This window comes from Chenopodium album, chromosome 5, assembly GCF_948465745.1.
Source record: "Chenopodium album chromosome 5, dcCheAlbu1.1, whole genome shotgun sequence".
Taxonomy (NCBI): domain Eukaryota; kingdom Viridiplantae; phylum Streptophyta; class Magnoliopsida; order Caryophyllales; family Amaranthaceae; genus Chenopodium; species Chenopodium album.
Genome location: NC_137838.1, coordinates 12149416 through 12164037, shown reverse-complemented (window position 1 = coordinate 12164037; position 14622 = coordinate 12149416). Strand labels below are relative to the sequence as shown.

General features: G+C 29.8%; 1 protein-coding gene across 1 annotated transcript in view; it reads right to left on the bottom strand.

Moving 5' to 3' along the window:
- Nucleotides 1-4663: 4663 nt before the first annotated feature.
- The window catches only part of LOC145631918 (serine carboxypeptidase-like 16), a 32565-nt gene continuing 22606 nt past the window's right edge, over nucleotides 4664-14622 (bottom strand). The window contains exons 8-14 of the mRNA XM_081684147.1: nucleotides 12444-12533; nucleotides 11969-12043; nucleotides 11647-11721; nucleotides 11099-11232; nucleotides 10499-10615; nucleotides 5467-5521; nucleotides 4664-4930 (exon numbers count right to left, since the gene is read on the bottom strand). Coding sequence (XP_081540273.1) covers nucleotides 4847-4930; nucleotides 5467-5521; nucleotides 10499-10615; nucleotides 11099-11232; nucleotides 11647-11721; nucleotides 11969-12043; nucleotides 12444-12533 — 630 coding nt within the window. The 3' untranslated portion in view covers nucleotides 4664-4846. The remainder of the gene's footprint in view (nucleotides 4931-5466; nucleotides 5522-10498; nucleotides 10616-11098; nucleotides 11233-11646; nucleotides 11722-11968; nucleotides 12044-12443; nucleotides 12534-14622) is intronic.

Genomic DNA, 14622 nt, shown 5'->3' with positions numbered 1-14622 from the left:
GTTTAAAAGTAATTTTGAATGTATAGTTTTGTAAAAAACAATTTTAACCAAATATTCATAAATTAACTACTTTTTTCTTTTGACAAAAAAAAAAAATAAATAAAAAATAAATAAATAAAATAAAAAACCTACTTTTTCATATAATTTGTAGCATAAAGTATGAATTAACAAGCATAAATATCTAAATAATGCAATTAAAAAAAGGAAAATGTTATACATATCCCTTAGGGCTACATATAAGCATTAAATTTACAAGAGGAAGTAATCGACAAATAAAAGAACATACCCAGTTTGAAGATTGAAAGGGAGAATTCCAGGGAAGCCATGTAGAAATCGAACAATATTTGAATTTGAATGCGATGTATTTGTATTTGTATTAAGAATGGTATGATATTTGTTGGACAACGCAAATGATACCAAAATTATAATTAGGCTAGTTGCAAATTTCATATTCATCATTTTCGGTTCTTGAAATTTAAGGGAATTGAAGAAACAAATTTTGAAATCCAGAGATAAAAAGAGAAGTTCAAAGAGGAGTTATGGAGGTCTTCTACTCTCTTAATGTGTTATTAATATTGTTAGTTTGTTACTCCATCCGTGATTCGTCCGGACCCAATTATGGCACGTGTTTTATTTGAGTGTTCTATTTTTTTTTTTTGTTAAAGAAGCTCTAAATAACATTAATTTTCATTGATTAAATTAATACGACATATGTAATTAACAATTAATGACAAACAAAACAAAATCAAATAAGAATTAACTAGAAAAGGCTAAAAATTGAAATACATAAGATATACGTAGTATAACAATTCGACATACATACATATTCTCGATTCGTTGACTCATACAACTTTTTTAGCTTGAATTCAAACAATCAATTGTAGCCTCGCATAGCCTGAGATTATTCCAAGCGCATAGAACATCTTATCTTTAATGAGGTCGAAAAACATTGTCATTAGAAGTAGATAGAAAAAACCTTTTTTTTCTTAAGAGAAAAACTCTTCTTTCGAGGGAGACAAGTTCCTTCCAAGCGGAGGAACCATAATATTTTTATTTGACATAATTTTACCATAATACACTAGATCACTTTTTTTTCATATAAAATATGTTTACATATTCCAAATTATCCATGTAATTATTGCAATTTATATTTCAAAAAAAAAAAAAAAAAAAAATCCCTTATCATTCAACATTTCTGTATTGAAGTGAGATTCTTAAAAAGAAATTACACTTTTTTTTCCTAGGTTCATTAATTTGCGTAATAATTATAATTCATCATTATGCACTTATAGTTCGCCTTATGTTTGGATGGTCACACCGTGTGAAACGTTCATCATTACAATTATTGTGATGATCATTAAGTTACATTTTTAAGAGACTTATATACAATTACTATTAATTCCAAAAATCGAGCATGCCTCAGATATAGTATCCTTAATTAGTTTAGGTCTCGTGCAAACGCGCGCACGGTTCTTACTAATAAAATATGGAGTATAAAAAATTGAAATAAGGTTTTTTTTTTTCATGTGCCATTTTACCTAATTTGCTTTTCATATATTTAACTATTACGATATAATATACATATATAATTTTATGCATAAGAAATATTTGTTTTTGTTTTTATTTTCCAATGTCATAAAACTTTTATTTTTAAGCCAATGAAAACAAAGTTTGTGTAACAAAGAATTTTAAAAAGGGACTTTGGGGTATTATTATATGTAAAGTACAAAATATTTCAAAGTTCCAATAATATGAAATAGATGTAAGATTAGATTTTGTTTAAAATATTATATATCACAAATATTTGATTCACTTAAGTTAAATAAAATAACTTTTTTTTATATTAACCCTAAATTTCTCTTCTACATAATAAAAGATAGATATGTTATTTAAAACAAAATTGATTTTAAATTTTGATAAAGAAATGTGATTGCAAAAATGCAAAGTAGGATGAAATAAAATAGAATAAAATGTAACATTTATGTATGTAGTATATGGAGTACTGTAGTATTTATTTGTAGAAAACTTAAGGAAAATTTTATAATTACCCCCATCGATTTATAGTAGGCAAAATTGGAATTACTACCTCAATTTTTTTTAAAAAAAAAATATTACCACCTAGTTTTTTCCAAAACTTTTTAAACTCCCACCTGCTTGATAAATGACGTCATCATGGGGCCCAATTTCGCGTTTTTTCTCTCTCCTCCCTCGAATTCCCCTGTTTCCTTGCCTTCCTTCTCCTTTTTTTGAATTCTTGTTTGAAATTCGATTTCAATTACTCATTAGGTTTACAATTCTTCAATCTTACCTATTTCGAATTGAATTGAATAGTGCAATTAGGGTTTGGGGGTAATCAATTTGGGGGTTTTGTTAAAATTGAAAAATTTATGGTTTATGAAATGAAAATTGGACAATTATATTAAACAAGTAATTGGGATGAAAACATAATTAAATCATGCAATTTAGGCAAGGGAAACAGGATAATTCAAAGGAGAAGAGAGGAAAAAGAGGAAAAACGCAAAATTGGGCCCCATGATGACATCATTCGTCAAACAGGTGGGAGTTTAAAAAGTTATAGAAAAAACTAGATAGTAATATTTTTTTTTTTTTTAAAAAAAAACTTAAGGTGGTAATTCCAATTTTGCCTACTATAAAATGGTGGTAATTATCAAATTTTCCAAAACTTAACAAACAAATAATTGTAGATTTTGTCAAGTCTTTTATTTTTAAGTAGTACTCTTTATTGTATTTTTTAAAAAGGTGATCATTATATTTCTATAATTTTTTAATTTCTTTTTTATTAAAAAAAAAACTCAAAGACACACAAAAAGATGACACGTGTCATTGATGGTTTTAGTATATAACTAGTGTGTGGCTCGAGCGATGCCCCGAGTTGCTAGTTTAATTGTACTTTTTAATTTGCTAATCAAATTCGGTTGTTTAGATAGTAAGACTTGTTGGTTTCGAGTTTAAGTCTTGCTATAAACAGTTTTTAGTTGTTGAACTCAATCATTACATAATGGAAACAAATAGTATCATAAGACACAAATTAAATTATCTAAGTTTCCGTTAAAAAAAAAAAGTTAACTATTATTTTGTTGGATAAAAAAACAAAACTAATAAATGGCTAAAATGGTAAGACTCTTAAGTTAAGACTTGTTGGTCTTGAGTTCTAGTCTTGTTATAAGCATTTTTTAGATGCAAACCTAATACATGTGAAAGTGACATGTCATTTTTATAGTGACATGTGGCGCATATTGCTGACATGTCGAACTTAAAAAAAGTGACATATGGAACATATTCTATTTTAGGTTCGCTTTTTAATATATAACTAGTTTTAGGCTCGGGCGATGCCCCGGTTATTTTTTGTATATAAAAATTCTTATTAAATTAAAGTGAAATCTATAATTGGTGGTTTTATAATTTAAAAAAATCATTTGTTTTTTTTAAAAATATTATTGAACAATATCAAAATTCATTATAAAGTATGTAGAAACCTAACTTTTATACTTCATATTAGTTTGTTTTATTTGTTAAAGGAATTTGTATCTACCATTATAAATTTCTTCAAAGTAAACACATATTGTGGTTTTGAAATTACTATGTATTTTTGTGTTACATATTTTTAATACGTAGTACATATAACATATATGAATTATGGATGAGTAAACGAAAGAATGAGATTATATTGTAATCAATTTGCTATTAATATATATATTGAAACATTGATGATCGATTTTAATATGACATGAGTCACATGACCCCACATCATTTATTAAGTCATGACGACACGTGGCAAAAATCGTAACACGTGGCATGATTACAATTCTTGCCATGGGTTTTAATATATATATATATATATATATATATATATATATATATATATATATATATATATAGATCTAAGTATAGATATAGATTATTGAATTATTGATTGATAAAAGGGATTCTTTTAAAGTCACATGTTGGACACGTGATAGTGGCAAGAAAAATAATGAATCACTGAAATTCGGTCAAAGACCCTCTTTACAACTTAAATGGATGTAAGAACCTTTTCTCACAAAGTTGATCATTTAAAAGGACTTTTTTGACAAATCTATTACACATTACTAAAGGTGAAACAAGAAAAACACATGATAGCGTTAAACTAAAAATTTTCCCTCCAAAAGTATTTGGCTATATATATATATATATATATATATATATATATATATATATATATATATATATATATTGCATTCGTTTTACATAAACTCTACAAAAGGTTCATTTAAGAATTTGTGTAAACTCTAAACTAAAAGCATCACTGTGGTTTTTTGTCTTTTGGTTTTTTGTTCTTTAAAATCATATGATATATGTTATATAATGAATAAAAAATTAGTCAAACTTATTAAGATGATGATAATATTAAAAACTAGCAACAGAAAAGTTGAATTATCTTTTTTTTGTTTTTTGTTTTTAGTTTTTTTTGTTTTTAAAAAAAGCTGAAAACTAAAACAAAAAACGATGTCAAACAATATAAGTATTATTTGTCGTTATTTTTTTAAAAAATAAAATAAAATTATACTTCATACTCTTTAATAATTGGTGTGTTGCGTCCTTAATTTTATATTGTTTTCATTAGTTGTCATTAAAAGTATTTAACAATCATACATTTACGGGGTTTAACTTAGTTTTTCAGTAAAATAATGTTTCGTTATTGCTTTCATGAATCATACAAATAATGCATCGATCTTAACTTTACAATGCCTTTTAGGTATGGAGATACGTAGTTACACAAATCTATGAACTTAAAAAATTACAAGGTAGGCGAAAATTCAACAAACATCAATGTTGACAATTTTAATCACAGAGGGCTAAATGCAATCCATCTTTGCAACATTGCTAAACATTCTTGCGACTTATATTCAGGGGCAATATGTCCCGCTCCCTACAAAATTAATTTGATTAAGTATTAATAGTTCTATCTAAAAAGAGATTAACGAACTGTGACATCTATCTAGCTAGCGTTACTAAGTAAAGCAATGAAAATGTTATCCAATTATTTAATAAAAATAAGTTTAGTTTGGCAAAAATAAGTTTAATTCTGAAAAATTGTAATAAATTTAATTCAGTAAAATTAAGTTAAGTTCATCAAAATTATAAGAAGTTTAGAAAAAAAAAAGTTAATTTAAACAAAATCAAGTTAAGTTTAGTGGAATTAAGTTCTAATTAGTAAAGTTCAATAACTCCAAAGAACAAATATTATATATTAATCAATAAAATAATTTAAAATTAGTAAAAACCATTTAAGTTGGTAAAATTAATTTAATCACAAAAAACTTATTCAAGATCGGCAAAAGTAATTTAATTTTACTGAAAGTGATTTAGGCTTAGCAAATATAAATTTAAGCTTAGCAAATATAATTTAAATTATAGTAACTAAATGAGATTTATAGGATTAGTTTAGTAATACAATGCTTATACCTTGATTGTAGTAAAGGTCAAATTGTAGTTGCCATTTGAATATTCTGTAACATATCTGTATGAAACAAGAAATCATCAGTCTATAATATAACTACTCACATAGTCACGTCATATACATAATGACCAGAATCTGTCAAAATAATAATAATAATAATAATAATAATAATAATAATAATAATAATAATAATAATAATAATAATAACCTTACTTTCTTATGTACTCACAAGTTAAACAAAGACAAAAACATAATGAGATTTACATGCTTAAAGACTCCAGTAATACGTGGGTGGAAGGACAAGAATCGGTTACTAGTGTAGTTGTTGACTTCCTAAAAGATGTCTATGACCCTAAAATAGTAGGAAATGGGGAGGAAGAGTTCAATCTGGTCTTAAGAGAGCTAGAGATCCCTTGTATTAAGGAATCAGAGAAGAGGTTTTTTGAGAAAAGTTTCACTCCAGAAGAGATAAAATTGGCTATGTTTAGCATAAAAAAAGACAAATCACCGGGTCCTGACGGTTTTAATGCTGAATTTTTTAAACAACATTGGGATATTGTTGGTAATTCGGTAACAAAGGGAATTATCAGTTTCTTTAATAGTGGTTTCCTTCTAAAATCTTGGAACCATTCTATTCTAATTATGATTCCAAAAGTGGATAATCCTGAAGAAGTGGGGCAATTAAGGCCAATTAGTCTTTGTAACACTATTTATAAATGCATTTCGAAATGTATGGTAAATAGGATTAAAGAAGTGTTACCAAGTCTAATTTCAAAATATCAACATGCTTTTGTATCGGGGAGACATATGGCGGATAACTCGCTTTTGAGCCATGAGATCCTAAATCTCATTAATAAAAGAAAGAAAGGGCAAGATTTAGCGGTGATAAAAATGGATATGAGCAAGGCTTACGATCGATTAAGGTGGGACTTTTTGGTTGTTATTCTAAGGAGATATGGCTTCCCGGAGCACTGGATCCTTTTGTGCCACCAGTGTTTTTCTACGGTATCCTACAAAGTTCTTATTAATGGGAACACTTCGGACACTTTCAAACCAAAGTGTGGTCTTCGACAGGGGGACCCTCTTTCGCCATATTTATTTCTTTTTTGTATGGATATACTCTCGAGAATGATGAGAATTGGAGAAGAAATAAACCTGTTCAAGGGTATTAAGATTACAAGGAATACTCCAAGCATCAGTCACCTTTTCTTTGCCGACGATGCTCTTCTCTTTTTCCAAGCTTCAAAGAAGGCATGTCATGAAGTGGTTTCAATTGTTCAAAGGTTCTGTCGAATTTCTGGAGAGCAGCTCAATCTTAATAAATCTTTTGTCAAATTTAGCCCATGTACCTCAGATCATAACCAGATGATCTTTAAGAGCATTCTAAGAATGGGTGACATGGAGACCTTTGATCACCACCTAGGGGTGCCAATTGACTTAAAGGGCAGTAAGAGTTCTAATTTTTTATTCTTAGTGGACAAAATTGCAAAGAGAATTCTATCTTGGAACTCTTGTCAACTCTCTTTCACCACAAAAATTATTTTGGCAAACACGGTGCTGATTGCAATGGCTGCTCATGTTATGAATAGCTTCAAGCTGCCAAGTAGTATCGTCTCAAAAATCGAAAGCTTGATCTTTAACTTCTTGTGGGGAAATAAAGGAAGTAAGGGGATACATTGGGTAAGGAAGAAGATAGTTCAGCTCTCTCGTGGAATGGGGGGCTTGGGAGTAAGAAATGTGGTTGTCCTTAACGATACTCTTCTAATGAAACAATCATGGAGAATGCATAATAACCCCCAACTTTTAGTGGCAAAATTTTTTTCTACTAAAGGGGGGTCGATGCTCAGGAAAGGCAAGGTCCAACCGTGCAGCAACTCTAATATGTCATGGGGTATGAGAGGCATCAGGAACAGTGAGTCTAAATTTTTTAAGGGACATGCGTGGAAGGTGGGAAATGGTGAGAATATAGGTGTTTTTAAGGATAGATGGGTTAATGGCAGGGTTCCAGAAGCAAACTCAGAAGTCACCCTGAGACAAGCTATGATTTGGAAGGTGGACAGGTTTATTGATAAAGCTTCTTGGTCATGGAAGGGCGTTGAATTGAAGAAGGCTTTCAATGCAAAAGATGTTGTTGAGATAGGAGCCTTAGAACTCCCAGGGAAAGAGATGGAAGACTTGCTACACTGGGATCACACAAGCTCGGGAAAATTTACAACCAAATCGGGTTATGCGTTTCTTATGAAACATATGACAAACAATGACAGAATTGGGGAGTCAGAGGTTTCTTTCTTAAAGTTCTTGTGGCAGCAAAAAATCTTACCTAAGTGGAAAAGTTTTATATGGAAAATAGTCTACAATGGACTAGCTGTTAAGAGTAATCTCAAGGTTCGCAACATCTGTGAGAATGGAGCTTGTGAGATTTGTGGTGAGGAAGAGAGTATTAATCATGCTCTTAGATTCTGTATAGTGGCAAACCGGGTATGGCAATGTGGTAGTCTAGGTATTATCCCAACTATAGGTCCTAGTATCTCAATTAGCGTTTGGATACAGTGGTATATACAACAATTTCTAAATTTGGATGGGAAAGGTAGCAAACGTATCACTACCTTCATAGCTACGATATGGGAAATCTGGAAAGCTAGGAATGAGTTTAGCTTCCAAGGTAATAGAACTCATATTAATGTGATTCTTGAGAGGATAGAAAAAGGGGTGCAAGAACAAAATGTTTTTGAACATAAAGACTCTCAAGAGCTAGAGTTTCTTCACCCACCAGAGGGTGAGGTGAATGCTCCCCCAGGCTACAAGATTGCAAGCTTAGGAAGACTTGAAATGGGCACAACAAGATTTTCGATTCAAATAGATGGAGCTTGGAACAAAAGCACCAGAAGAAGGGGAGCTGGATGGGTCATAGAGTATGATGGGGTGGTGACAGAGATGCAAGGATGCTCCTATGGGGTAGCAAACTCTGCTCTACAAGCAGAGACAATTGCGTGCTTAGAAGCTATTCGATGGTGCTGGGAAGCAGGTATACAGAGCCTTATTATCAAAACTGATGCTAGTAAGTTGGTAGACATTCTACAAGGTAAGGGATCACAGGAAAAATTAATTCTCTGGACCATTGATGAAATAGGTAGGATTGGTAAGAATTTCACATGGTGTATTATACGCAAGGAGCAAAGATCAAAGGTTGAGGAGGCACACAAATTGGCAAAGATGGCTACTACAAATGCTATAATCTCAAGACCAACGTTACCCATGTTGTTTAGTATTTTAGCTTAGTTGTTTTGTGGTTTTGTTTTTTTTTTTTTTTTTCTGTTTCAGCCTTTGTCAAAAAAATAAATAAATAAATAAATAAAAAAAAATAACCTTACTTTCTTACGATATCAATTTAAATACTACCTCTGTTAAATGTTATGTGCAACTTTGAGATATTATTAACGAAGGTAGTAAAAAAAATCACTTATCACCACCACACTTAAGCTGTCAAGCACAACCTACTACTAGCCACCAACCACACCCACAAGGCCACAACTGACCGTCATATGAAGCATGGTAAACTCAGCACAAGAAAAAAAGCACGATGTACAAGGCACGTGCATAGTGTAGGCATACACGACAGGTTACTATGCATGCTTAGCCTTGGCTGCCTTTATTTGAAAGAAGCACAACCAAGCAAGCTAAACCAATAGAATGTGGCTTAGGCACCCAATACCTACACGTCCCACCATGATGGCGTGTGGGCTTGGATTGTACATGAGCCAACCTATTCAAATTTCCAATACGACACATAGCTTGTGAGATGATCATAATTAACTAACCCCAAAGCCTGAGATAGAAGCACAACTCATAACCATCTTTACACATCAACCACATAGGAGTTCATTTTTTTTTTTGGCTATGTTTGTGACATTGTTGGCTGGACACGGGTGGCTGACAACAAGTGGCATGGGGTGATATTTTAATAAAACTAACTTTTGGCCTGTGTAACGCACAGATTGTATAAATTTGGATTGAAATTAATACTCCCTCCATTTCATAATGTTAGTCGCATATGGAATCAATCACATAATATAAGTTAAAGAAGAATATTGAATCTAATATTACAGTACAAAATAATTATTTAGAATTAGTTTTTTTTTTTTTTTTTGAAAAAATTATTCATAATTAATTTACCTTAAATAAGTCTTTTTAATATATTTTGGGAAAAATAAGTCATAATTGCATATGATAATTGTTCCGTTCATATCTAGATAAAAAAAAAAAAAAAAAAAAAAAAAAAAAAAAAAAAAAAAAAACTCAAACAAAAAACCAAAAACAAGAAACAAGAAAAAAGATATTTCCACTTTTTTGTTGTCATTTTTCAAAATTATTATGATTTTAATAAGTTTGAATAATTTATATTATATATACTTCCTCCTTTTTTTATTATTGCACCATGCATGTTGGGCTCACATTTTTTGGTAGTGGGAAAAATGAGGAGAGAGAAGGGTAAAAGTACAAATAAGGTCATGTGATGTAAACATAAAGTAAAGAATCAAGTGTTAAAAGTAAGGGTATATTGGATATTTACAGTGTGAACACACATATTTTGTTTCTTTAAATGAAAATGGTGCAATATTTGTGAAATTTCCTTAAAAGACAAGTAGTGCAATAATAAAAGAACGGAAGAAGTATTATGAAAAGCAAAAAACCAAAAATATAGAAAATCACAGCGATATCAAACGAATCCTTAGAACAAATGTCAGAAAGATGCAAAGTAAGTTCACTATTTTTCTTTTTTTTTCTTTTTGACTCATCTACACGCGTATCAAATTATGTTGTCACGTTAGATCACATTTACCTCACTCATCAAGATATAGATCCACTTAGATCATAAATTCTCTTCTTTTATTTCACTTAATAAGTTAAGATTCAGTCTATAGCTAGATAAGACCCTCAAACCTTGATGTATTTTACTTACCCCCAAAAATTAAATAATAATTCAAAAGACAATTTTAAATAATAAGCAGAGAGAGATTTTGTAGGAACTTAATTTACCCTCCAACTTGGCCATTAAAAAACCAAGGCCTCCAATAATCGTCTTTTGGGGCAATATTTAGCTTTTTGATCCAAGTCAATGTTGACATATATGGAACCAACATATCCTGGTCACCACTGTTAAACAAAGTCAACCAGTAAGCATAGTTAATGTAACAACCAAATTCCAATTAATTGGATACTATATAACAATCTATTGCACTAATATTTTGTTTTTTTATATTTCACATTTGTCAATGCCACAAGTTTTAATAATAATAAATAAAAATTATTTAAAGTTGATATTCATTAATAAAATATTAATTGAAAAGATTCAAACAAGATTTCATATGATTTTGTTTAATCATATAATTGTAAATCACAAATGCTACTCAAAATAAATTTTATGAGTGCTATCAAAAGTCAAAATATGTCAGCTACAAAAGCATAGACGAAATACAAGTGAAAGATAATCTAATCATTTTAGTGAGATGAAGGTAGTGAATATGAGATAAATAATACGAAGGCCTTGTAATTTTTATAACCCAACTTTATGGTTAGATATTGAACTAGTTTCATGGGTAAAGCACAATATACAAATAGAGAGTATGTATGAATTACCTGAAGATAAGTGCCCTGAGAGGCTGGGTGGTAAGATTTTGATGATAACTAAGGCTACTTTCAACTTCATAATTGTACTCAAACACATCATCGCTACGACGACCGCGACAGCGAAACCATTCATTAATCGTTCCCTAAACACAATCAATCTCAAGATTAGACTGCAAAACAGGGAAACATGATTATAGACAGCAATTATCTGAAGTACTAATCTTCCGAACGTTCATTGTCTCATTGATATATATGATTATCAAGGTTAGAATGATATTAAGAAAAATTTTAGTACTAAAGTCAATGAATAATTCATGTTGACCTAAAATGATACCTCACTCCTACATATCCTACTAGTAATATCTAGTCTGTGCATGCATGGAACCTAACCTAGTACTGTTTTACTAATAATTGCGAAATTTTGACACGCTTGAGTGTGGAAGAAGGATTCAAAAGAGGTGTACAAAAATTAAAATCTAGAAAGTATTTTTTTTTTTTTTTTATGGGAAAAACTATACTAGACTTCGGGAGATCCTATTTCTGAATCAATTGCATACCACTCGAACATGAAGAGCTTTTTGGACGTTAATGTCATTTGCCCATGGTTGAGACATGCGATTACGATAGTATACCTGCACCACAAAAACATACACACAAATACGAACACAAATAGTACAAATTCATAAATTTGCTATTGATCACATAAGTCTACTCTTTCCGTCTTTTAACAATTTTTCCAATTTGAACAAAATTTGTCTCACAAACAAAGTCAACAAATAAAAAAAAGAAAAAAAAAAACTTTTAAAGACGGATGAAGTACTTAAATTATACCCTTCAACTTCGAAAAATTGTGAACAAAAGAGAGAAGTTAAGCAATACCCGACACCACTTATCGGGTGTTGATACATTGCATTTGGATTCCAGGATAAATGATTCTTCTACTGGATCCATGCACTGCATAGGCAAATCGCAAATCTTAATTATTAGTACATGAGATCGATATACTACCTCCGTTTCTTATTATATGAACAAAGAAATATTTTATGTCTCACAGATAATACCCATTTGTTGCGATAATAAGAAACGGAGGTAGTAATAATTAGGTTTATCACACATGTACGTATGGAACGAACTATATTCCACACTTCTGAACTATATAATGAAGTATATGTATTACAAATGAATTTTTTGGGGTTCATTCAACATATTCACTTCAAGGCATTAAAACAACGTTTATAGACTAATTAATTTATGTACATAACTAGAGCTAATCGTATCCAATCGATCTAGTGTAAAACACTTATCATTTTTGTGTCCGTTTGTGTGTGATTTGTTGAATGTAAAATATACTCACGTTTGATATAGCTTCAAGATTCTCTTTGCATTGTTCATTTCCTTCAGCAACAATCGGCTGAAAATCGCCACGACAACTTGATTTGGCCGACTAAAATTTGTAATATACATGATCCATTAGTAAAATACTAAAATGATAATAATTTAAAGGACACAACAATAGAATTACATTAGATAAACCTCATTCAAAGAATTTATTCATGACAAGTATATATTTTCAAATAGAGAAACAAACAATAGTTTGAAATTCTCAAAGTAATCCAATTTCTTCTTATGCGAACAAGGCTAAATGGCCTACCAATATTGCCGAGGCCAAAGTTGAGTTACTAGGCCTAAATCTTACGAGGTATAATCCTAATTATTCAATTCTTACTAATGGACATTGGCCTGGAATTATCCTTCGAAAATTGCCTTGTACTTCTTCCGTTCTTTTACTTGTAACACTTCATTCTCTTTTCACCTTTATCGATACATTGTTACTACCTCCGTTAAATGTTATGTGCAACTTTCAAATTTAGAGTATTATTTGTGAGATATAAAATATTACAAAGTTGCCCATAACATTTTACTGAAATATTATATTAATCATTTTTGGAATTAATTGCCAAAATTGAAAATTATATAAATTAATGTGATGGAATTATGAATCGAGACAAATGTAGCATAATCCCACATGAATATATACCAAGCATTTCCTTAAATTCATCAAATTTAGTCAAAGTAAAGTATGTGAATATTGCATAAGTTGAAGCAGAGGCGGATGCAGCTAACACCCAAGGGTATGCAAGTGCATATCCCTCATGTAAAAAAATCCTTTTGTATTTTTTCCCTGACATAGTAGCCCAGCTAACAGGACTATATAGTAATAAAATTCTATTAGATTGTGAAGTATATATGTTATTTTAACTGATTAGTACATATTATAAATGAATGATTTACACTTTGAACTACTTCATTCGTTCCAAAAAATATTATGATACAAAAAAATAAATTTATATGATAATTTTTTAGAATTATAATCTTATAATTTTTTTGAATAAAATTATAATTCAATTTGTACGTCTAAAATATTGGTATATTATCGAATATAAAACTCTAAACCAACAATTTTATCCTAAAATTCTATCTTATGGAGTCTATTTAAATCTATCCAACATGGGACGACACTTGGCGAAAATTTAGAACACCAAGTGTCGATGCCTCGTGACCTGGCTAAAAGTTTAGCTTTATATATATATATATATATATACTAATTTTGTGCCCGTGCGATGCCCGGGTTGTTTATTGAATTTTAAGATAAATTTTTAATCTATATGTCAAATTTTAAAACATATCATTGATACAAAATTAGTTAGGAATTGATGTGTTTTTGTAATGATTTAAACTATATAGCAGGGCATGTAATGACTAATAATAATAACATTGGTGAAAAACATTTCTTGACCCGTAACAAAAAATAATGACCCTGTCTGAAATGACTCATGACTCGTGACCCGACTCGATTGACAGGTCTACACACAGTAATAAAATTATATTAGATTGTAAAATATATTGTTTTAATTGATTAGAATATATTATAAATAATGGATGTGGTGCATTTTGAGCTAATTCCTTCGCTCCAAAAAAATACTATGATACAAAAAATAAATTTATATGGTAATTTATGAGTGTTATAATTTTTTTTAATAAAATTATAATTTAATTTGTACATATGAAATATTGGTACTTTATCGAAAATAAAACTCTAAATTAACAATTTTATCCTAAAATTCTATATCCAAATTTGATTGAAAATAGAATTTTAAATTAACTTTTTTATCCGACAAATTGAATTCTATATAACTTTATCCTATGTGGCGCGACACTTGGCGAAAAGTTGGAACGCCAAGTGTCGCTGCACTATTTCGTCGCCTGACTAAAAGTTTAGCTTTATATATTAGTTATATGATATATATATATATATATATATATATATATATATATATATATATATATATATATATATATACATATCAGCTAAAATAACAACCGTTGATGTCATCATTGCCAATGTGTCACTATTTTATTTAGTTTTTTCCCTCCAAAATACAGGATGATGTCATATTTATTTTTCATTTTTAAGCTACCCTATTTAACATAGTTTTGAAAAAATATTCCATTTGAATTTTTAAATTTTAAAT